The sequence below is a fragment of the Carcharhinus amblyrhynchos genome, chromosome 17 (assembly GCF_965287045.1).
Source record: "Carcharhinus amblyrhynchos chromosome 17, sCarAmb.v2.hapA, whole genome shotgun sequence".
Lineage (NCBI taxonomy): Eukaryota > Metazoa > Chordata > Chondrichthyes > Carcharhiniformes > Carcharhinidae > Carcharhinus > Carcharhinus amblyrhynchos.
The window spans coordinates 26,825,011-26,850,584 of record NC_137340.1 but is presented as its reverse complement, the minus strand read 5'-3'; the positions used below and the strand labels follow the sequence as shown (position 1 = coordinate 26,850,584).

Sequence of the window (25,574 nt, the reverse complement as noted above, 5' to 3'; positions counted from 1 at the left end):
CCTCTAAGTATATTATGAGAAAAAGATTAGTGAAGACAAATGTGGGTCCCTGCCACCCAGGGTACTAAAGGAGGTGGCCATGGAAATAATGGATGCATTGATTTTCATCTTCCAAAACCCTATAGACTCTGGAACAGTACTGGCAGATCGGAAGATGGAAAACATCTCCCACATTAGAGGGAGGGAAAAGCAGGATGTTACAGACTGATTAACCTAAAATCAATACAGGAAAAATGCTAAAGTCTATTACAGAGGAGATTATAGCAGGGCAAGGAGAAAATTTCAACAGGATTAGACAAGTAAACATAGATTTTTGAAAGGGAAATTGTGTTTCACAAACCAATTGAAGTTTTTTGAGGACATGGTAGAATTGATGAGGGAGAACCAGTGGATGTGATGTATCTGAATTTTCAGAAAGATTTGATAAAAGTTCCATATAGGATGTTAGTGTGCAAAATTAAAGCACATGAGATTTGGTGTAATATATTGGCATGGATTAGGAATTGATTAGCAGACAGGAAACATGAAGTAGAAATAAATGGCTCTTCAAAGTGGGAGACAGGGATGAGTGAAATCCCAGAGGAATCAGTTCTTCGGCCCCAGCTATTTTCAATATATATCAATGATTTAGCTGAGTGAACTAAAAGTAATATTTCCAAGTTTGCTGATGTCACACATTTAAGTGGGAATGTGAATGACGAGGAGGATGTTAAAAGGTTTCATGGTGATTTTGACAATTTGAGTGGGCAAATATATGACAGATGCAGTATAATGTGAATAAATGTGAAATTATCCACTTTGGATAGAGAAACAGAATGGCAAAATCTTATTTACATAGTGGTAGATTGGGAAATGTGGATGTAAAAGGGCCTGGGTGTCATTGTACACCAGTCACTGAAAACAAACATGCAGGTACAAGAAGCAGTTAGGCAGGCAAAGGGCATGTTGGCCTTCATTGCAAGAGGACTTGAGTATAGGAGCAAGGATGTCCGACCGTAACTGTCACCACATCTGGAATACTGTGTGCAGTTTTGGTCTCCTTACCTAAGAAAGGATGTACTTGCCGTGGGTGGAGTGCAGCGAAGTTTCACCCGACTGATACCCGGGATTAGAGGATTTTCGCATCGGTCGAGTTTAGGCCAGTTGCACCTATGTTCACTGGTATTTAGAAGAATGAGAGGGGATCTAATTGAAACATATAAAATTCTGATGTAGCTAGACAGACTGGATGTAGGGATGTTGGCTCCTGTGGTCAGGGGTCTAGAACAAGGGGTCACAGTCTCAGGATACGGGATAATGGAGTAGGCCATTTAGGACTGAGACAAGGAGAAGCATTTACACTGAGGGTGGTGACCTTGTGGAATACTCTACCACTGAAGGCTCTAGAGGCCAAGTGACTGAATACACACAAGAAGGAAATAGATTTCTAGACACTAAGGGTGCCCAGGGGTGTGGGGAGAGTGCAGGGGTAGGATGTTGAGATAGAGGATCAGCCGTTATCATTTTAAATAGCAGAGCTGGCTCAAAGTGGGCTGTGGTGCACCTCTATTTTATATGTCTATGTCCATTCCAGTCCCCTTGCAGTGAAGGTTAATATGCCATTTTCTTTCTTAATTGCTTGTTGTGTCTACATACTAACTTTTTTTTCCAAGTCCCTCTGAACATTAATATTTATAAGTTTCATGGATTTTCAAAAAATTTTGTTTCTCTATTCTTACTACCAAAGTGAATTTCTCGTGCTACAATCCATCTGCAGTGCGGGTATGTTTGGGGATATTTTGTGCTGTCAAAATTTAAATGCCTTTTAGGATTGCCTTAATCTGTGTCTGCTGCTGGAATGGACAGGGTGAACTCCTGAATGAGCTATTCTGTTCCCTGTCTCCGCATCTACCTATTGTAAACTTGGAGATGAGATCTAACTTTAATTTTGGTAGCTTTCGTACCAGTGCTGCTGGCTTTTATCGAATGGCAAAAGAAAAGTGATATTCCAGTTGAACGTGAAAGTGTTGTGGGAATCATTGTAAAAGCAAAGATTAGGTTAGGGCCAATTTAATCAAATTCTGTATTAATTTTGCTTTTCTTAAAATAATGTTTTTGCTTTTTTTTTTACAGCGGTGTTAGTGATGATCGATTGATATTGAAAAGCTACAAGCATGCTTATTCAACATTACTACGGGCAACAGCAGATAAAGACATCCCTCTAATACAAAGAGTGGAAGTGATACTGAACTTACTGAAACAATTATCATCTAAATCATCAGTTGATGAAACTGGATCTGTGTGACCACCAGATGTCCGCCCTCTGTTATTACTGAAAGCACTATTATAAAATTTGAGCGATTTGTGCTGTCTGTAGTCGCCTTTGAACTGAGACAGTAAAAGTAACCTGTTCAAAGGTAAAGGGGCATACTTCAAATGGCTTTCATCATCTGCAGGTGCATAAATCTTAAGAGTTATCAGCATGGACTTTACTTCAGGAATTAATAACTAGCACTAATTAAAAGCTAGTTTTTTAAAGCAATAATTTAACAGTGAATGTCACACAGAGGCATAAAGACTAAAGATTTCCCAGATTCAAGCTTTATGCTAAGTAACAGTAAAAATGTTGCAACTTTAGCATCCCTGGTTAAAGGGGAGGAAGATTATTCATCACCCTTGCTTCTGATAGTTACCTTCACATGGAAGGGGGGTAGAATTGTGCATTGTTTGGTAAGGGCTGTGGTATCTTCAGATTTAAATAATTTCTTCAAACACTCTACCTCAGCTTGAATGGCTACTTGATCTGGAACTCTGGAAATCATCAAGGGTCACTGCTATCAAGACTAAAGAGGACAAAATTGGTAACCAAAATAAACTTTGGTTTAAGGTGGTAATGATATTGTTTATCTTTTGTGAGTTATGGTATGTATTCAAATTACATTTACATGTTTGTCAGTGAATTGATACATAAAATACTTATTCTGTTGTAAATACTGGCAATATGGATGACACTTTTTAGGTTAAAGTGATTATTGAATTTAAAAAATAGTACCTTTTTAATTGCCCTGTTAAACAGCCCATCAGAAGTTGGGGTTTGGGGGTTACATTTCAGTTATTTATTAAACAGAATATTCATACATGAATAGGTCAGCCAACATTTTTTCCCTGTTTACAGTAAATGAATGGTAAAAATTCACTTGTCTTTAAACTCATCTATCTGAGCAAAGTGAACGAGACTAGTTACAAAGTTCTAAGTAATCTAGATCTTTGAAGATCTATGATCTTGACCAGCTAATTAGATGTTGGAATCATTTTTTTCTTTTTTTACAATCTGAGCATTTTTGGAAAAGTCATCATTTATTGCCTTCTCATGGGCAACTAAGGGTAGGCAATAGTGGGGTGCCTTCTTTCTCATTTGAAGTTGCTGTGGTGCAGCTTCTCCCACAGCAATATTAACTAGGTTTTTGATCCAGCAACAATGAAGGAATGGGAATGTATGACCTGGCAGGGAATTTCAAGGTGATACTTCCATGCACTTGGTGTCCTTTTAGTTGGAGGTCATCAACTTTGGTAGACTAGCGAAGAAGACTTGATGAGTTGCTGCAGTGCATCCTGTAGGTAGTATATACTGAATTCTGGAAGTGAAGATTGGTGCATGTTTAAGATAGTGAATGAAATGCTGCTTTGACATTTCAAAGAATCCACTGATGGAAGGTAGCAATTCTGAGTATATTTTCAAGGTACACATTTTTTATGCTCTTTACTATTGATAACTTAGTGAAAGAAACATGCAGTTAACACACTATTTGGATGAGATATTTAAAATTATTTAGCTTATTTTATGACTGCAAATGTTAGGAAAACATTGTGTTGCACAGGTACACGTGAAAACATCTTTTCAATAGTCAGTAAAGTTTATTTATTAGTCACAAGTATGCTTACATTCACACTGCAATGAAGTTACTGTGAAAATCCCCTAGTCGCCACACTCCAGTAGGTTAAAAATCTACAGTTCCACAAGAACCAGATTACATTTTTATAAAGTGAATTCAATAGCATGAATTCAAACCTTTCAAAATTTACAAGTGTGTATATTATAAGGGAACTGCAGGATTTTTGCTAACAGCTCAGAAGTTTTGTAACCATAATTGTGTGTATATTTTGAAACAAAGTGTGCAATGTTCTCCAAGTAAATTGGAGTTGTATTAAAAATCAGGGTTCAATTTAGAAATTGATTTACATACTGTAAATTTAATGTGTACAGAATGGAAAATATGTAAACACGCAGAATCTGGGTCTGGAGTGTTTGTCTGGTAACTGATGCCTGAATGAAGATTCTGACAGTTCTGTTTAGGTCAACTTTTATCCCTTTGTCTTTCTGTGAAACACAAAACTTTAATGAGAGAATTTTATATAGAGAAAACAGTTAAAAATCCACCTCAGATTTGTCAGGTTTTTATAAAATGTTAAGTGGAAGACAGCTTTAAAAACTTAGCTTTCACAGGATAAAGGGAGCCTTATTAGAAATAGTGAAAGCTAAATGAAGCTGGATATTTTATTTGTAATATACTAGAAAAATGTTTCAACATCTAAAATTTGAATTCTTGTGACTTTTATAATTGAAAGTCTGATTTTTCACAATTTCTTCCTATGTAAAAAAAGACATCTGTATCTGAGAGCTCTGCAGAGTTTGTTCAGAAACATTACATTTTGTTCGGGAGAATGTTCCATCAGCTGCCAATAAACAAATACCATGTAACTTTTTAAAAATATATTTAATAAAAAATGAAAGTCACCATCTGGCATGTGTTGTCCTTCGGTCAGTGTCCATCTATGTGATATGAGCAAATATGTATAACCTAGAACATTAGAGACAGATGAAGGAAGAGGGGAAAAAAGACAAATCTTTTTGATTACATATGTTTACTATTCTATTACCATTTACTCAATTTTACAAGTATGTCAAACTTCATATGCAGTATTATAATTTAGCAAATAAAAATAATCATTACACACATGGAAGTAACAGTCTGGCACAGATTTTGTTGCAAATGGTTTTAACTTTAAAATCTCGTTACTAAATTTTTGCATGCAGCTAGGATAGTTTTGTCGCATTAAACATAAAAAGCAGGCTATTTATGCATTTGCAATCCAATAGCCTTTGTCATATATGTTTTAACAATGTCTCTTTCAGAAATTAGAAACTTGTGTATAAAAATGTTTGAAACAAATTTAGCTCTTGTTCAACATTGAAAAATGAACTTCACATATGTCAAACCATTGATCTGATATCTTTCTCTTGGCCATTAGTCCATTCGATGGTAATAATGAATTCTGCCTTTTATCCCAATCATTGACCACTTTCCAAAAGAAATTGTTTTTGAAGAAAAAAATGGATTGGTAATGATATGAGTAGTATACAGCATTTAGATTTTCAATAGGATGATCATTTTGCACCACTGGTGGAAATACATCTATGATTCTTTTTGGATGTCCATTTATCTGATTAGTATTCACATTGAAAATGATCACCTATAAAGAAAATGAATGTAGTAAGACAAAGGATGTGACCATTTCAGATATTGAACAACTTCACTTTTTGTTTCTGTATTCCTTTACTATAATTTAGGTGAAAAATAAATTGGACCAGGCTAATGAATATCTTTGAGAACCTCTGTTACCATTGCCAAAGTTACTATTTCATTCAAGTTACCATCAAATTTTAAATTACTGTCTCCTGCTTACAGTTTATTTTGACAATTTGCCAATTCACAAACTTGTAATTTAAAAAAAGTTACAAAATGTGACAAATTTTATAATGAAAAATGGTCACTTGAACTTCTGTCAAGTGATTCAAGTGTTTTTCTGTTTTAAGGATTTGAGAGCTGCTGGCAAGGCCAGCATTTATTGCCCATCCATAATTGCCCTTGAGAAATTGTACACAAGATCATACAATAATGTGCTAATTCAGTGCTAGTAGATGTTTTGTATTAGTAAGTGCATGTAGCCACACATGACTAGCGCTGTTAAAATATATCCAATCAAGCAACTACATTAATATTGATTTGCCATCTGTAATCAGTCTAAAGACTGAATTGGTGGGCCAGGCCTATGTCCTTAACTGATGAGATTAAATAGGAAAGAAACAAGAACAAAAATGAAGGGAATGAGCTAAATTGCACTCAAATTAGGTAGACTGAGACAGCACGTGCAAAGCATGATTGGGCAAAGAGCAAATAAAAGAGAAATTTTAAAACCTCAACAAATTACTACCTGCAATTTCAATTGACATCGCAGGAAAACAAATGTCTATTGAAATTGTCATTCGACTGTTAAGTGCTAGCCTTTCTTAAGGCATGTTGAGTGTTTTCCCAAGATAATTACATTTAACTCTGTCATTCTAAAATTATTGAATGCTATAGCCAAGGAGGAGGCTATTTGGTTCAGCATTAATTATATTTATATCTATCCTTTTAGAATCATAGGATAATTTACACAGCAGGAGACCATTTGGCCCATGTGACTGTTCTAGTTCTTTGGTAAAACAATCCAAATAATCCTTTGGATTATTTAAAGCCCTTTTTTTTTCCTCAAGTAGTTATCCATTTCTCTTACAAAGTTACAATTGTAATGATTTCCACTACTCTTCCAGGTGCTGATCACATCCATGTAGAAGAAGAATCAAAATTAAATGTTTCATTGTCACTTCTGATTCTTTTATTAATAATTTTAAATCTACCAAAGGGAATGCTGATGAGACAAGAAAAACAATTGATGTGCCTAGAGCAGATGTGATGCTATGAAAGTAACTGAGAAAAAACAAAACATATAAAGAAAATGAAACAAAATGGGGACAAAGATTATGGTCAAAATTGCTAAATTGAGCATGGAGGACTGTGAAGTGGCTAATTGAAAGAAATGCTATGCCTCAGTCACGCCTGATCAAAACCAATGAAGTCTCAACCTGGCTTCATCTTCCACAATATGCCTTATGAACGTTATCATAATGGTGCTGTGTCACTTACTTCCAGATCACATCTTGGCTTGGCCTGGCCTGACCCTCCCCCACTCCTCTAGCACTTTACCTCTCCTTTGAGCATCTCATCTTCTTCCACCCCTCCGACTTCTCATTCTTGGTGCTATCAATCTCCATTTCAAGAGAAAGGAATGTGCTCTTTCCTTTGAGCACATGGCTTTCTTACCCTCCCTAAATCTCTCCATGTAAACTATCAAACCCATATTCACAGGCATCTCCTAACTGTGCCATCTCATATAGACTTTCTAGTCCCATTGTATCAATTAAATGGTATCTCTGATCACTCTTGATATCATGTGCCACCCACATTTCCCCCCTCATGCCCAACCCTACCATCTACTGGATCCATACCTGAAAAATCTAACTCCCAATTCACTTGCAACTGCACTTCTAATGCACAACCAAGTTTTCACCTTCCATTTGTAATAGCATTTCCAAAGCTTTTTATTTATTTAACTGTACCCTCATCTCCATCCTTCATGTCCTATTCATCTCCAAGAAAAACTCTTACCTCAGCTGTTATGGTCCTCATCTTTGTTTCCTTCAGTTCAAGGACAGAGATTTGAAAGTACAGGGTGGGCAACTTGTTTGGTTACCCACCTCCAAATTTGCCTGGACCTCTTTAAAATACAATCAGGCCCTGCTCTTGGTTAGAAAAACTGTTTGAGGATAATTCTGAAATGCAAATGATAACTCCTGACTTCTTTCTCGTAGAAATTGCTGCCTTAAACTCACTCCTGGCCCTTCCACCCTCGCCTCTAAGAACAAGCACCTCATGGACTTCTTTGTCACTAAGATTGAGACAATCTGACCACCTATCTCTGTTGCATTCCTCCCTTCCATTGGCCCTAACTTGCATCTTTCTCTAAATTTCTCTCCTGTCTCCCTTTATGTTCTTTGTGAGCATATCTTGTCCTTGACAGCAATCTCTTGTTCCTTCAAACCTATCCTCACTGAACTGCTGACCACCCCAGTTTTTATGGTGGAAGAAATGAGTTCTGTCCCAATAGTAACAAAATGCAGAGGTTATAGAAAGGGAGGATCTTAAAACTATCACCACTAGCGAAAGGGATTGAAGGCAAGCAACTCCTCAGGGACTAATGGCCTGCATCCTAGCATCTTAAAGGAAGTGGTGTTGGAGATAGCGCATCCATTGGTTACAATATTCCAAAATTCCCTGGATGTAGTAAAGGTTCCAGTGGATTGAAAAAATGCTTAAATAACACTCTTTATTTAAAAAGGGAAGAAGGCGAAATGTGGGAAACTATAGGCCCATTAGTTTAATATCTGTCATTGGGAAATTGTTAAGAGTCCATTATTAAGGAAGTAATAACAGGACATTTGACAAGTCAAAATGCAATCCATCAGAGTCAGCATAACTTTATGAAAAGTAAGTCATGTTTAACTAATTTGCTTGAGTTTTTCAAAGATGAAACAAGCGAGGTGGACAATGGGAGTCCTGCAGATGTAGTATATCTGGACTTCCAGAAGGCATTTGGTAAGGTGCCACATAAAAGCTTAATACACAAGGTTAGTTCACATGGGATTAAGGGTAATTTATTATCTTGAATAAAGGATTAGCTAACTAATAAGAAAACAGAGTCAGGATAAATAGGTCTTTTACTGGTTGGTTAAATGTAACTAGGGTTTGGTCTTCAGGCCCCAACAATTTACAATCTATATTAAATGACTTAAATATAGGGATAGAAGGTACCATAGCCAAATTTGCAGAAGACACTAAAGTAGGTGGGATTGCAATAATGAAATAAGAAATTTACAAATGGATATGGATAGGTTAAGTGAATAGGGGAAAATTTGGTAGATGGATTTAACGTCACTAAGTGTGAGGTTATCCATTTTGGTCAGGAAAAAGACAAATCATCTAAAGTGGAAGAAACTTTAAAGTGTCGCGGTGCAGAGGGATCTGGGTGTCCTTGCAGAAAACTGGTATGCAAGTACAGCAGGTAATAAGGCAAATGGAATCTTAGCATTTACTGCTGAAAGAATAAAATATAAATATAGTGAAGTGTTGCTGCTACTATCAAAAGCATTAATGAGATTGGACTTAGAATATTATGTGCAGTTTTAGTCCTCTTCAAGAGGGATGTAGACGGTTCAGAAGATGTTCACGAGATTCATTCCAGAGATGAGGGGATTTAACTTAGAAAGAGAGATTGGGCAATTTAGGCCTATATTCATAGAATCATAGAGGTTTATAGCTTGGAAACAGGCCCTTCAGTCCAACCTGTCCATGCCACCCAGCTTTTACCATTAAGCTAGTCCCAATTGCCTGTATTTGGCCCACATCCCTCTGTACCAATCTTACCCGTGTAACTGTTTAAGTACTTAAAAGACAAAATGGTACCTGCCTCTATGACTACCTCTGACAGCTTGTTCCCTCATTCATCACCCTCTGTGTGAAAAAGTTGCCCCTCTAGACCCTTTTCTATCTCTCCTCACCTTAAACCTATGCCCTCTAGTTTTAGACTCTCCTACCATCGGGAAAAGATGTTGACTATCTACCTTATCTATGTCCTTCATTATTTTGTAGGCCTTTAATAAAATCACCCCTAAGTCTCCTGCGCTTCAGGGAAAAAAGTCCCAATCTAGCTGCTTCTTACAACTCAAACCATCAAATCCTAGTGAATCCTTTTTGCACTCTTTCTAGTGTAATAATATCCTTTCTATAGTAAGGTGACTAGAACTGTACACAGTATTCCAAGTGTGGCTTTACCAATGTCTTGTACAACTTAAACAAACCGTCCCAACCCCTGTAGTCAATGTTCTGATCAATGAAACCAAGCATGCCCAATGCCTTCGTCACCACCCTGTCCACCTGTGACTCCACTTTTGAGCTATGAACCTGTAACTCTAGATCTCTTTATTCTATAACTCTCCCCAACATCCTACTATTAACTGAGTAAGTCCTGCCCTGATTCAATCTACCAAAACACATCACCTCACATTTATCTAAATTAAACACCATCCGCCATTCATCAACTCATTGGCCCAATTGATCAACATCTCATTGCAATCCTAGGTAACTTTCTTCACTGTCCACTATGCCACCAATCTTGGTGTCAGCTGTAAATGTATTAACCATGCTTCATAAATGCTCATCCAAATCATTAATATAAATAACAAACAGTGGACACAGCACCAACTCCTGAGGCACACCGCTGGTCACAGGCCTCCAGTTTGAAAAACAAACCTCTATAACCACTCTGTCATCAGGCCAATTTTGTATCCAATTGGCTACCTCACCCTGGATCCTGTGAAATTTAACCCTGTGCAACAACCTACCATGTGATGCCTTGCCAAAGTCCATGTAGCCAATGTCAACTGCACTGCCCTCATCTGCCTTCTTAATTACCCCTTCAAAAATACTCTAAAATTCATGAAACATGATTTTCCACTCTCAAAGCTATACTGACTGACTGTCCCTAATTTGTCCTTGTCTCCCTAAATGCCTATAGATCCTGTCCCTGTCTCTCAGAATACCTTCTAATAACTTACTAGAGACGTTAGACTCACCAGCCTGTGGTTCCCAGGCTTTTCCCTGCAGCCCTTAAACAAAGGTACAACATTTGCCATCTTCCAATCTTCAGACACCTCACTTGTGGCTGTTTTTGAATCAAATATCTCTGCTAAGGAACCCGCAATTTCCTCCTTAGCCTCCCACAAATCCTGGGATACACTTCATCAGGTCCCAGGGATTTATCTATCTTGATACGCTCCAGCACCATGACTTGTACTATATGTATACCCCTCAAGGCATCACTTTTTATTTCCAAGTTCCCTAACATCCATGCCTTTCTCAACAGTAAGTACTGATGAGAAATATTCATTTAAGATCTCACCCATTTTGTGTGGTTCTGCATGTAGATGACCTTATTGATCCTTAAGAGACCTTATTCTTTTACTCTTTTGCCTTTTATGTATTTGTAGAAACTCTTTGGATTCTCCTTTGCCTTATCTATTGCCAAAGCAATGTCATGCCCATTTTTTCTCTCCTGATTTCTTTCTTAACTCTACTCCAACAACATCTGTACTCTTCAAGGGATCCACTTGATCCCAGCTGCCTATGCTTCCTCCTTCTTCTTGACTAGGACTTCAAAATACCTAGTCATCCAGGATTCCCTACTTGGACCAATCTTGTCCTTCGCTCTTAAAGAAATGTGCTTACTTACCTCTAACCCTGGTTAACACACTTGAAAGCTTCCCACTTACCGGGAACCTCTTTTTCTGCCAATGCACTCCCCCAATCAACTTTTGAAAGTTCCTGACCACTACCATCAAAATTAGCTTTACATCAATTTAGAATTTTAACTTTTGGGCCAGACCTACCAATCTCCATAACTTTCTTAAAACTAATGGAATTATAGTCACTGGAGTTTAGAAGAACGAGAGGAGATCGAATTGAGGTGTACCAGATGATAAGGGGGATTGACAAAGTAGACGTGGAGATGATGTTCCCTCTTGTACGGCAATCTAGAACAAGAGATCATGGTTTCAAAATAAGGTGTAGCAGATTTAAAACAAAGATGATGAAAAATTACTTCCCTCAAAGGGTTGGATTTCATTACCCTAGAGTGCGGTGGATGCCAGGACATTGAGTAAATTTGAGGAGAGAGGCAGGTTTTTAATTAGTAATGGGCTGAAGGGTTATGGAGAACAGGCAAGAGAGTGGAGTTGAGATGAGATCAGCCATGATTGTTTTGAATGGCAGAGCAAGCTAAATTGCCTACTCCTAGTTCTTAAGTCTGGATCGTCCCTTACAAAATTGTACCATTTAGTTCATACTTAGTCTCTTCATTCTTCCAACAAAAATGTAAAGCTTCACATATGTGTTAAACTGCACTGGCTATGTGCTCACCTATTTCACCAATCTATTTCCTCCTGAGGTCTGTTACTGTTTTAATTGTTTATTGCATTTGAGTTTCAATTCATTTGTAGACTTTAAAATGATTCCTTGTATAATGCAATCCTTAAATACATATACAACCTATATACATGAACATATATCAAAAAGAATAGTGGTCCTAATTTCTGACCCCTAAGGAGCACAACTGTATAGCTCTCTCTAGTCGGAAAAACAAATATTCACAGCTACGTTCTGCTATTTGCCCCTCAGCCAATTTTGTATCCACACAGCCACTGTCCTTTTCAATCCCATTGACTTCAATTTTGCTTACAAATTGGTTGTGTGATACTTTGTCAAATGCTTTTTCAATATCCACTTACACATCAGTCATATTGCAGTATCCTCCACCACCAACTCTCTGTTACTTAAATCAGTCAAACATGGTTTATATTTAACAAATCCATATTGCCTTTCATTCATTAGCCATGTCATTTTTCATTGAATGGTTATAATCAAAGGAGGGCACTATTTGGTCTGTAGTGTCTATGCAGGTCTAGGCTGGAGCAACACAACTAATCCCACACCCTTTCCTCATAGCCCTGCAGATAAGTGTATCTGATTCCCTTTTGAAAGCTTCAATTGAATCTTCCCTACCACATTCTCCAGGTCCTAACCAATCACCACATGAAAAAGATTTTCCTCATTTTCAAAGAATCATAGAACCTACAGTGCAGAAAGAGGCCCTTTGGCCCATCAAGTCTGCACCGAACACAACCCCACCGAGGCCCTACCCCCATATCCCTACATATTATACCCACTAATCCCTCTAATCTACGCATCCCTAGATATTAAGGGACAATTTCTTAGCATGGCCAATCAACGTAACCCACACATCTTTGGACTGTGGGAGGAAAACCAGAGTACCCGAAGGAAACCCACACAGACACAAGGAGAATGTGCAAACTCCACACAGACAGTGACCTGAGCAGGGAATCGAACCCAGGACCCTGGAGCTGTGAAGCAGCAGTGCTAACCACTGTGCTACTGTGCTGCCCTTTTTTGCTGTTAGTTTTTTTTGCCATTCACCTTCTGTCTGCATCCTCTGGTTCTTGATCCTTGCATCAAATGGGATTAGTTCATATCTATTCAATGTAGATCTTTCATTATGCTGAATACCTCCGTTGAATCTCCTTTCAACCACCGGCCACACTTCTTTGAGAACAATTCCACCTTTTCTAATCTAATCATATAATAGAAGTGTCTCACCCCATGAATCATTGTCATAAATCCTTTCTGTACCACTTGAAAAGTGTCGGCATCCTTCCAAAGTGTTATCCTCAATCATCGTTTCTCAATATTTCCCTAACATCAGTCAGGGAATCTGTTACCTTTAAAATGATCTGGCTTGCAATGCAAGTCTAGTCCTACACTATGGCCAAGATTTTCCAGCCCAACCTGCTGCCAGGATCTTCCCATTGAAGGTCAATGAACTCTCAGCTGGCCTGCCACAGGAAAACCTTGCCCGATGTAGTCAAAATTTAACTAGAAAGAAGTGAAAATGCCTTGCTTTTTGTCACCCACTTCCCAAGAAGAAAGAAAACTTACATTTGAACCTTTGAAGAAATATATGTTTTGGTCTCTGTTATGATAGAAAGCTGTATCAATTGGACCCTGAACGCCTGGAAAACCTTCAGAAATTAGCTTGGGATATTTGTTTCCCTCTATGTCCTCTGTGTATGTTTGATCATTTTCGTTGTCATATCTCCAAAACTGAGTACCTGTATAAGAAAACAAGTTCACAGTGAAGATAACATCCTACTAATTAACTGCTTTTAAATTCTTTGAACATCAAATCACCTTTGAAGAAATAGATGGCATCTTTTGTCCATGTCCATATATGTACAAAAGCATCAATGCCACCACTTGGGATTCCTTGCCATCCAACTGAGATCGCAATGGGATCTCCATAGCGTGTTCGATTGTTACGATTTTCATAAAGCCAATACAATTCATTTCTGAAGAAATACGTGTTAAATTGAATCATTGTCTCCCCATATTGGTTTTTCTCCCTATGAATCCAGTCAAATACTGTGTCAAAAGGACTTTCGCATACACCTAAAAAGAATAATCAAAATCAGTTGCTATTTTGCAAAAAATGTTCAGTTATAGTCAGATTACAAGTCACCATTCTTCAAGATATGATCAGTAGGTCACATGTTCATGCAATAGTGGATTTTATTCTGCATCCTCTCCAAAACTTCCACATCCAAATGCAAAGTGTGCATTTTGATAGTTTTCTTTTAAAGTATTTTTAACTCTTACTTCTTTTCCTAGAACTGCCTCAATTCTAGCTTGCTTGTTACTAGACATTGACCCTTGGATCATTTATTTTATGAATTGACTTTGTCATCAGCATTGCTGTGTAAAATTAAATAAAATTTTACCGCATAGAACCATTCGGTTCACCTGCTCTATGCCAGTATTTATCTTCACATGTGGTCAACAGGAGATTGCATTCACAAAGAAGGAATATACCTACTCATGATAAAACCATTCCTTTAGTTAATGACTACCTTCAATTTGCATAATAACATCTGTTTTATTAGACTGCCTATTTAATGTTTTTGTATATAAGCCAGGGTTTCCTCCAGCTAAGGATTGGGAAAACTGAAGGTATCTCATTTAACAAAATGTACCTCTCTTTCCCACCTCCCAGTTGCCAATGCATGATGAAATTTTCTTTTTGGTCTTTTCTCAGAAGGTTCCTTGATTGTGGTGCAGTGAGATGAATCACAATGCTAATGGTGTAACTGTGGGGGACAGGATGGATGAAGCAGCTTTTTTTGCCCCTGGCCATTGTTCTTGTATGTTTGCATCCTCCCTCCCTTGACACCATTATTGGGAATTTTGTCTTCAGCTGAATAGAATTACCTCTATGCATTTCTCCCATTCACTCACTTAAGAGCCTCCCTAATACCCATCTCTTTGTTACTCTACCTAATATTGCCTCTTTCGACTTGGCATCTGTTTATTCTTATTATGTGTGTGTGTGGAGGGAGCATTGTTTCTATATTAAAGTACTTTATAGCTGCCTTTTGTTGTGATTGTAGAAAAATAAACATCATAGCTCAAAATTATTTTTAATTCTGGTGGCATAGTGGTTAGCACTGCTGCCTCACAGCACCAGGTAGCTGGATTCAATTCCCAGCTTGGGTCACTGTCTGTGTGAAGTTTGCACATTCTCCTCGTTTCTGCGTGGGCTTCCTCTGGGTGCTCCAGTTTCCTCCCACAGTCTGAAAGACGTGCTGGTTAGGTACATCAACCTGAACAGGCGCCAAAGTGTGGTGACTAGGGGAATTTCATAGTAACTTACTTGCAGTGTTAGTGTAAGCCTTACTTGTGACTAATAAATAAACTTTACTTTAACTGTTGATTTGCCCCTTAGCTTCTAATCCTAGAAATAGCTTGTTTAATCAGCTCTTCCCTAAAGTCAGACTTTCTGTTATCAATCATACCAAGGATACAACTATTCCATTATACGGAGTATTATTATACAGTATTTTGTTATACAGAGTTCTGTTTTCCCAGACTAGATGGAGGAGAGACTAAGGTGTAGAAGTTTCCATGATGTTTGGCCACATCACTTTAAAAAACAGTCCTTAATGCCAGCTGCAATATTAGGGTAACTTATCATTCATTCACTCCTTACTGATCACTGGCTGCATTATAACAGGACATGCTGCAATTATTCATCTTACAAGGAAAATGCCTTGGAATGTTTTAATTATTCATAAAGCATTAATCAGATTTTGCTGGAATTAAATTTGGATGTTTTGTTCTTACCATAGAGTTGCTGAATAGCTTTCCTGTCAAGCCAATCCAGCTCAAATGTTGAATCTTGCGGAATGTAGCTGGGCTGCATTACTGAACCGGTTCTGTAGATATGAGGCAAACCCAATACATGACCTAGTTCGTGGACAGCCACCTATACAATTGGGCAGATTGAAAAACGCATGAAACAAACTAACCAAAAGGACAATTTGCCATTCACATACTGTACTGGTTTCCTTTAATATTTCATTACTGACTGGCTAAATTATTTTAAAATGAGGTGCAGCATTTTTCTGAGTTGCTTTAATAATTTCCCTGGTGCTATAAAATCCAGAAAAGTGGGTGGGTGCAAAACCTGGTACCTAACCAGGAAAGTGCTTGATCTGTTCTGTTAGCTGAGTCAAATACTGACAGTGGAGTCATTCTGAGGTAAATGGAAAATTCAGTTTCTGCTCTTTAACCGTCCCTGATGGTAAATGCGACAGAATATTGAAAAAGGAATGGATCCAACTTGACTGTAATAAATCAAATCTAAAATCAGCCTGTAGGGAACATCACTGCTAACCTCCTAAAAGATATCCATAGATAACTAATTCCATATCATAATTTTTTCACTTAAATTCATGGGCTTCCATCTTCTTGAGTTGCCATGTGATACTTTGTCAAACACCTTATGAAAGTCCATATACACTGCATTAGAATCATAGAATCCCTACAGTGCAGGAGGCCATTTGTGTCGGTTGAGCCTGTATACACTGGAATTTAGAAGAATGAAAAGGGGATCTTTGATTTGATTTATTATTATCTTGTGCATTGGGATACAGTGAAAAGTGTTGTTTTATTCATACTGTTCATAGATTACATAGGGGAGAAGGAAAGGAAAGGGTGAAAATATAGTGTTACAATCATGGCTAGGGTGTAGGGAAAGATCAGCTTAAGGTAAGGCCATTCAAAAGTCTGATGGCAGCAGAGAAGAAACTGTTCTTGAATCAGTTATTATGCGATCTCAGACTTTGTGTGTCTTGTATCTTTTTCCTGACAGAAGAAGGAGAAAGAGAAAATGTCTGGGGTCCTTGATTATGCTGGCTGCTTTTCCAAGGCAGCAGGAAGAGTAGATTGAGTTAATGGATGGAAGGCTAGTTTGCATGATTGACTGGACTATGTTCACAATCCTTTATAATTTCTTGCGGTCTTGGTCAGAGCAGGAGCCATACCAAGCTGAGATACATTGAGAAAGGATGCTTTCTATGGTGCACCTGTAAAAATTAATGAGAGTCGTAGCAGATATGCCAAATTTCCATAGTCTGTTGAGAAAGTAGAGGCATTGGTGGGCTTTCCTAACTACAGTGTTAGCATGGAGGAACCAGGACAAGTTTTAGGAAACAGGCTGTTGGTGATCTGGACATGTAGAACCTTGAAGTTCTCGACCATTTCCACTTCATCTCCATTGACGTAGACAGGGGTATATTCTCCACTTTGCTTCCTGAAGTCAATGACTATCTCCTTTGTTCTACTGACATCGAAGGAGAGATTATTGTTGTCACACCATTTCACCAGATTCTCTATCACTTTCCTGTACTCTGACTCGTCATTGTTTGATATCCAACCCATTATGGCGGTGTCATCAGCAAACTTGAAAATGGAGTTGGAGGGGAATTTGGCTACACTGTCATAAGTATATAAGTATGCTAAGGGGTGGAGGATACAACCTTGTGGAGCACCAGTGTTGAGGATAACCATGGAGGAGATGTTGTTGCCTATCTTTACTGATTGCGATCTATGAGTTAGGAAGTCTAGGATCCACAGAGGGAGGAGCCAAACCTGAGGCCACAGAATATGGAGATGAAACAAAAACAGGAAATGCTGGAAAATCTCAGCAGGTCTGACGGCATCTGTTTGGCAGAGAATAGAGCCAATGTTTTGAGCCTAGACCCTTCATCAGAGTTCTGTTTCTGTTTCAGATTCCAACGTCTGCAATGTTTTGTTTTATCTGAGTATGGAGATGAGTTTCATTGGGATAATCATGTTAAAGGCTGAACTGTAGTCAATAAATAGGAGCGAAACATCTGACATCAGACATCTAACATCTAATTGAAATGTATAAAATTCTAAAGGCTGGACATGCCATATGCAGGGATGTTGCTGTCACTCAGGTGTCTAAAATAAGAGTTCACAGTCTCAGGATATGGGTAGGCAATTTAGGACTATGATGAGGGGAAATATCTTTACTCGGAGGGTGATGAACCTATGGAATTCTCTACTACAGAAGGCTACGAAGGGCAAGTACTGAATATATTTAAGAAGGAAATAGATTTTGAGAAACACAAGATGTTGAGATAAATGATCAGTTCTAATCATATTGAATGGCGGAGCAGGTTCTAGAGGCCGAATAGTCTACTCCTGCTCCCATTTACTTTGTTTCTATGTCCCTAATAATGGATTCCAATAACTTCCCAGCCACCAATGTTAGCATGACTGATTATCTCAATATTTGGGGCATTAAGAAAAATTATCCCAGCAATGTAACTCACCCCACTCTGTTCTTAATTGGTGCTAAATAGATTCAGTCCGAGATCCATCTAGCATATCCATTCTAATTTGAATTGTAACATCGTTCATAACATCACTAATTATCCCTGAATAGTTGGCAACCTGAAATATTAAGAATCAGTTCCTGGCTTTATTCCAGGCCACATCAAAATCCAATGGGGTATTTTGTACCTGCAGCTCACCAACACTATTAGCAACACCACGGATATCGATTGCTTCTCTGTCAATTTTCTTGATCAGGTTCTTCCATTTTGAGTAGATGGAGTTCAGCTTCCCCTAGACAATGATGTGAGTATGCAACACAATTTTCCCTGCTCTCTGTACCACCCTAAAAGGAGGCAACAATGTCAAGTACTTGTAGCATGTGGCAATGCCATTTGGACATGGTATTGGAGAACTGATTCTGTTCCCTAAGGAAATCAATGGTTTTAGGAGTGGGAGAATAGTGGGTGAAATCAAAGGATCATGCAATAACTATAACACAATATTCTACAAAATCTTACTGCTTGGTTCATTTGGAATTAGTCGTTCTCAACAACAAGAATATAAAGCAAAAGGAAGAATTGGGTGAGATTGACAGATACTCGTTTAGATCCTTACTTTCAGCAGACTGATTCCGTTTCCATTGCTTGGGGTGGTAAAATGGTCATCATCATCAAAATGAATGTCACCTAATTGCCAAGCATGAGCAAATTCGTGTCCATTGCCATCAAATGTTCGAGTGCAGCCCATGTGTCGACCTAGAGCAAAAGTAACGATATATAGCCCAGCATGCTAGTTGTTTTAATAACATGTGTAGCAACTGATGTACATAAAACAAATTATTTTTGTATGGCAAAAAAATTATCAAACTTTCATCTTTGTTCATCAAATCACCATTTTACTGACACATAAAAAGGATATTTCATGTTCTACACTAAATTAAGTTCTGAATAGTCTGGACTTGTAAAACTTTTGTACAACTGTCACCATTACCTGTGCCAAAGCCAATTTTGATGTCAACCATTGTTGCAGGAGATTGTGTATTCTCTTCAAACTCTAAAGGTATGACTTCACTCCACATCCTAAAAGCCATTCTCAGCACATGTTTCTGGTCTTCAATCGAGAGCTGATTGCTATAACCTTCTCCCATTAAGCGCCACGTTAGCTTTGCTTTGGAAAAGGCCATTTTTGGTAGTTTATTAAACAAGTCAGGGTTAGCAGACACCTGTTTCCTGGGAGCAAACAACAATTGCAAAAAACGCTTTTTGCGACTTTTGGAACCTACAGTTACACTGGTACCACCGCTGTTGTCAGCTGTTGTGTTGCTGAAGCCAGTTGTTTGGTTGGCAATATCATATGTCTCATTATCCGTCAAGGTCTCTTTTGACAAAACTTTATCTGGGACCCCACATCGTGGCTTGTTCATGGCTCTTTTAGTGGCTGTGTCTAGTTCTCCTGTCACTGGTATGTCATTGGCTTTCTGGAACTGTTTTAATGCTTCAATATAGGCTATGCTTCTAGTAGGCTCAGCCTGGGGTGGTTCCTTTAGCCTGGAATTTGAGGACCCTTCTCTGATAAGTTGCAAGAAGTCTTTAGGAGCTGGATGGTCACCGATAACATTCTCCACTTTCTGATGTTGGATGTTCTCCCAGTTTATTTCTTCTGTCCATCCATATTTAGACAGGTATTGCTTTAAAAAAGCAAAACAATTCCCCAGATTCAAGAAATATTAAATGCAGAAGTTTAATAGACAAACTTGCAAACAAGATACAAACAGAAAATATTGGAAATATTCAGTAAGTCGGGCAGCATCTGTGAAGAGAAATATTTTCGGGGTAAATGATCCCTTGTCAGAACTGGCTAGTAAGATTCACCAAATACTAGTACATAAATCACTATTATTGTATAGCATTTCCTGTAGATGGCTGGACTCAAACTATAGTCAAATTTACCTATTCTTCACTTCTCTAGTTAGGTGCATTGGCTATGCTAAATTCTCCCTCAGTGTACCCAAGTTGGTGCCAGAATGTGGCGACCTGGGGATTTTCACGACAACCCCATAGCAGTGTTAATGTAAGCCTACTTGTGACACTAATAATCAAACTTTAAAACTTATATCTCTATACATCTGACTCCAAATTGCAGTCTTGCCTAGAAGTCGATAGGAATAGCACAGATCCCAAAGGAATGGAACTATTCTCCAAGTAAAGGAACGCTTTTCCTTCAATACACTTCAGCATTAGCAATGGAGCTAAAATAAACCTTCAATTACCTACAGCTGACAGAAGTGTTTTCCTACCTCGGCTGTGATCTGGTCAAGGACGGGACGTGCCCAACGCTTTGCGGACGAGGCGATATCCGAGTGATCGCGGTTATGGAAGAGTTTCTCGCCGCCCACCCAGACAACGGCGATGAACCAGAGCAGAGTGAGAAGGAAGACGGGCGGCATGCTGCTGTTGGATTGTCACACCGTTCTAGCCCAGATTTATCTATCCGGCCTGTCACAACCCACGTTCGACAAACTTCAAATGATCTCTTCAAGTCTTGGCAATCACACCTGCAGAGACTATCAACCCTCTTGAGTTCTGGGCTTGTTTATTAACAGAACAATGTTATATTTGCAGGAATACAATTTCGTAGAAAGAACACACAGGCGTTTCTCCATTTGCAAGGGTGACATGCTGAGATTTGTAACCAGACTGAGATCAATCCTTGTTAATACTTTTGCAGTTGGTAAACAACATATATTTAAGTTATGTAAATTTGATTGCCATTTGCACCTTGATGGGTTCTGAACCTAATTGAAATCAATAAAATTTCACATTTTCTACTTTCGTGATTTTATTATGTATTTTAATCGGTCCTCTTAACCCAAGCAATTAAAATTGCCCCGTTCGTGTTCTTGTTGGCAATAATTGATAAATACAATTTGAAGTAATTAAGTTTAATTTTCATTTCGCCTTTCAGGGAGACGGAGCTAAAAGGTGTTTCAAAATCGCAAAGCGGAAGGAAGAGCAATTTTTCGGTAAAGCGTTACTGCCACCTGAATAAAGCTAGAGAGTATTTCAGGATGTTGATAAAAGCAACGTGTAACTTTTTAATGTTGACTGCAATTTAAAGGTTAGAGTATTCAGGTGTCAGGAAATCAATCCAATTTCACTTTTCACCTTCAGTAAAAGTCTCTTACAAGATTGTAATTTTCTTCTCAGGCAACAATGTGAGATTTTTAATCAAAAGTTCAGATACTGAAAAGTAAGAGAATAGGAAAATTATGGGGGTGGAATTATCAATGAGGTACATCATTGCTCTAAAAACTTAAAATGTGGAAAAAAGATTTGAGCATAGATATGTAATCATAAATTCTTATTCTAATATTCCTTTCTGACTCCCTAACAACAAAGGTTGTCTAACTGCCTAATGATATAGGCTGAGCTTGCATATTTTTAAAAAATTTATTTATTAGTCGCAAGTAGGCTTACATTAACACTGCAATGAAGTTACTGTGAAAATCACCTAGTTGCCGCACTCCGATGTCTGTTTGAGTACAATGAGGGAGAATTCAGCATAGCCAATGCATTTTACCAGCACCTCTTTTGAACTGTGGGAGGAAACCCACGCAGGGAGAACGTGCATACTCTACATAAACAATGACCCAAGCTGGGAATCGAATCTGAGTCCCTGGCACTGTGAGGCAGCAGTGCTAACCACTGTGCTACCAATTCTCCAAATTCAGATCATTTACTTTCTTTGCCCTGAACTTTCTTTCCATTTTGAATTTACCTTTCTTTCCCATTTCGTTGAAATTTATATTTCCATTATTTTTCTTCTTTCTGGGGCTTATCTGAAACTTTTGCCATGCTGTTCTGGTACTCTCCAAAATCTACTGCTGGAGAATAGTTTGACCTTACTGTATACCTTTATTTTAAACACATATAGCTGAATAAAAGTTGATGTTAATTGATTTTACAAAAGGAAAAAGAGTTAAAATGAATGAATAAATATTGTTGAACTAGGATAACACAAAATAAATATGCATTTCACAGCCAATGAAACACTTTGAAGTGTAGACGTTGTTTAGCTTTTTTTAATAGTCATTGTCATTTCATTGCTGAAATTTGCTGAATGCAAATTAGTTGTTGTGTTTTCTAAGTGACAACATTGACTACCCTTCAAAAATGTTTCATCAGCTGTTAACTGGTTTGGGATGTTCTGAGGCTGTGAAAGGGATTATAAAAGTCAAAGTCTTCCTTTATAAGAGCATGGTCCCAAAAACAGCAATGAGATACTTGCTTTGAATCCGATTCAATACCATTAAATGAAATGTTGTTGAGAAACTCAAAGGAAGCGGTCTAATTGCCTTCAAATAGTGCGGTGGAGTTTTTGAAATCCACATAAACAGAAAAGCTTACTGAGAATATCTCAGTTTAGTATCACTTCTCAAAGACAGCACCTTGAACCATGACAGCAACAACTTATGAACCACCCCCTAATGTAATGAAATGTTCTGAGTTGCTTCACAGGAGCAGAATAAAACAAAACATGGCATAAAGCTACATAAGGATATATCAGGATAGATGACCAAAGGATTGAATAAAGAGTTAGATTTTAAGGAGTACTTTATAGGAAAGAATAATAATGAAACTCATTCTCAACTCCATGTCAACGTTTCAGGAGGTTTGCAACTATGCTGCGATCTGCCAAGTGCCATGGGTGACTCTATAGACACTGGTGAGGTGTTTCAGTGGAGCTGAACTTCTCAGCACAGGAATAGGCTGAGTATTTGTGCATGAATGTCCCTCATCCTCTCCTGGAGTAGAGTCCATTGGAAATCCCTGTACACCAAGAACCATTTCCTGTTGAATGTCCACAGCAGCATTCTCTTCTCTGTTATCTGGAACTTTCACTGTCTCCAAATCATGTATCTCCTTCTGTTTTTCCTTTTTCTTTCTCACTCATTTTGACATCTGGATGTAACAGATCAAGATAAGACTTTGGCTTCCTACCCATCAGTAATTCAATTGGTGAGAGTCTTGTTGTTTCTGGTGTGATACAATACTGGAACAAGAACTGTGAGAGCTTTGTTCCCAAATTATCTCCAGTCATTCTCCTCAACCCTTCTTTCAGTCTCTGAACAGCTCACTCTATTAAACCACTTGAAATTGGATGAAAAGGCTCACTATGCACATGGCATATTCGATTTCTATACATTAATTCTTGGACTAAATCACTCATAAATATTGTACTGGTGTCAGAAACAAGAGAATCTGAAAAATCATGAGTTGCCAAAAAATTTACATAGCTTCTCTATCATAATTGGAGCTTAATGTTGCTCATGACGTGTATTTTGGACCGCTTAGAATGCATGTCCACGATGGCTAGAAACGTATGACCCATTGGGCTGCACAGTAGCACAGTGGTTAGCACTGCTGCTTCACAGCTCCAGGGACCTGAGTTTGATTCCCGGCTTGGGCCACCGACTGTGTGGAGTTTGCACATTCTTTTTGTGTCCGCGTGGATTTCCTCCGGGTGCTCCGGTTTCCTCCCACAGTCCAAAGATGTGTGGGTTAGGTTGATTGGCCATGCTAAAATTGCCCCTGTGTCCTGGGATGTGTAGGTTAGAGGGATTAGTGGGTAAATGTGTAGGGATATGGGGATAGGGCCTGGGTGGGATTGTGGTCAGTGCAGACTCGATGGGCTGAAGGGCCTGTTTCTGCACTGTAGGGTCCTATGTTTCTATAAAAGGCCCTGCAAAGTCCACATGAAATCTAGACCATGGACAATTAGGTCACTCCCAAATGTAATGGTGTTGGCGGCGCCATTTTCTAGTTGATCTGACTCAAGAACAGAATTACATCTTGTTCTCCAAGCTCTGATCCATATTAGGCTACCAAATGTATGATATTACTGAGCTTTTCATTTGGGAGGCACCTGAGTGAGTCTCATGAACTTCATCCAAAACTTGTGAATGACCAGGGAGTGGGTTGACCACTGTGGGCCCTCAAAGGATACAAGCATCCTACACACTCAGTGCATCTTTCTGCTTTCCAAATGGCTTTAACTCATCATTCTGTATAACCATAGACCAATCATGCATGAGGAGCCTCCTCAGCTAGGTTAGAACAGGTTCCCAATCTGTCCACTGCTTAATTTTGTTTATCATTGGTGAATGTGAAAGCCTCTCAAGTAAAAAGAATTGTCTCTGGAAGAAGTAATATTTTGGTGGGAATGTCTGGTAAAGGGAGAAGACTTAGCGCATCTGCATTTGCATTGTCCTTCCCTGAGATTGTACTGATAGGCTGGCAATGTTTAGAGCACAGCATTGTATTGTCAATGAGGCAATGGGAGGAATGCACTTGAATTCAATGAAAAGACTCAACAATGGCTTGTGGTTAGTACATGTAGTGAATAAAGTATCATAATGATACTTAGGAACCCATTTTACAGCAAAGACAATGGTTGGACCTTCCTTGTCTAACTGTAAATATCCCTTCTTAGCTGTTGTCAATATACATGATGCAAAACTAATGGAGTTTTCTTACTCTTCCTCTATTAGATGAGAGAGCAGTGTCCCAACACTGTGGGGCAAAGCATCGGCTGACAGAATGAGATCGCACTCTTGGTCAAAGTGAACCAGCAGATTAGTTGATTGTCGCAGCATTTTCTTCACATCCTTGAGAACTTAATTTTGTGCTGGCCCTCACTTCCATTTTGTTTCCTTGTGAAGTGGTGCCAACACTGTTAAAAGGTCTGGCACAAACTTCCCATTGTAAATTACCATGTCCAGAAATGGCGTGGATCCAGACACACTTCTAGGGTTTGGAGCTTCCTTGATAGCTCTGACTTTGTCTTCCACTGGGGACAGACACTGCAGTGTGATTTTGTGACCCAAATATTTCACACTCTGTCTGGAAGATGCACTTGCTACACTTCAGGTATAGCCCTCCCTCTGAAAATCTCTTTAACACTTGATCCAAGTTACTGAGGTGCTCCTCCTTAGTTTTCCCTGTGATCAGAATGTTGTCCAAGTAAACTATTACATGAGGAATCTCCTGCAACAGATTGTCCTCAGAAAAATAGCCGGACTGGAGGACACCCTGAAAACCAGACAGTTGTATTTGAACAAACCCTAGTGAGTGTTGATTGCAATATACTGGCTGGAATTTTACCGTCTCCCCCCACCGTGGGAACTGGAGGAGGACCACGGAAAGGTCTGTTGACCTTGGGCAGGATTTTATGACTTCAGGACAAGCAAGGTCGTAAAATTCCACCCACTGTTTTGAGTCCTCCTCTACCAAGAGCTGCTGCTAGGCATGACTCATATCAAGTTTTGAG

At 38.6% G+C, this 25,574-nt stretch overlaps 2 protein-coding genes across 3 annotated transcripts in view; one reads left to right on the top strand and one right to left on the bottom strand.

Annotated features, from left to right (window-relative positions):
* Positions 1-4,730, top strand: part of edrf1 (erythroid differentiation regulatory factor 1) — an 80,811-nt gene extending 76,081 nt beyond the window's left edge. For both annotated transcript variants that reach the window (XM_080205651.1, XM_080205650.1), the window contains one exon: positions 2,113-4,730. In XM_080205651.1, the coding sequence (XP_080061777.1) occupies positions 2,113-2,284 (172 nt within the window). In that variant the 3' untranslated portion in view covers positions 2,285-4,730. The remainder of the gene's footprint in view (positions 1-2,112) is intronic.
* A 211-nt stretch (positions 4,731-4,941) lies between these two features.
* Positions 4,942-25,574, bottom strand: part of LOC145354571 (matrix metalloproteinase-21-like) — a 56,114-nt gene continuing 35,481 nt past the window's right edge. The window contains exons 11-16 of the mRNA XM_080206035.1: positions 19,236-19,932; positions 18,861-19,000; positions 15,723-15,864; positions 13,737-13,994; positions 13,485-13,657; positions 4,942-5,511 (exon numbers count right to left, since the gene is read on the bottom strand). Of these exons, the coding sequence (XP_080062161.1) occupies positions 5,212-5,511; positions 13,485-13,657; positions 13,737-13,994; positions 15,723-15,864; positions 18,861-19,000; positions 19,236-19,932 (1,710 nt within the window). The 3' untranslated portion in view covers positions 4,942-5,211. The remainder of the gene's footprint in view (positions 5,512-13,484; positions 13,658-13,736; positions 13,995-15,722; positions 15,865-18,860; positions 19,001-19,235; positions 19,933-25,574) is intronic.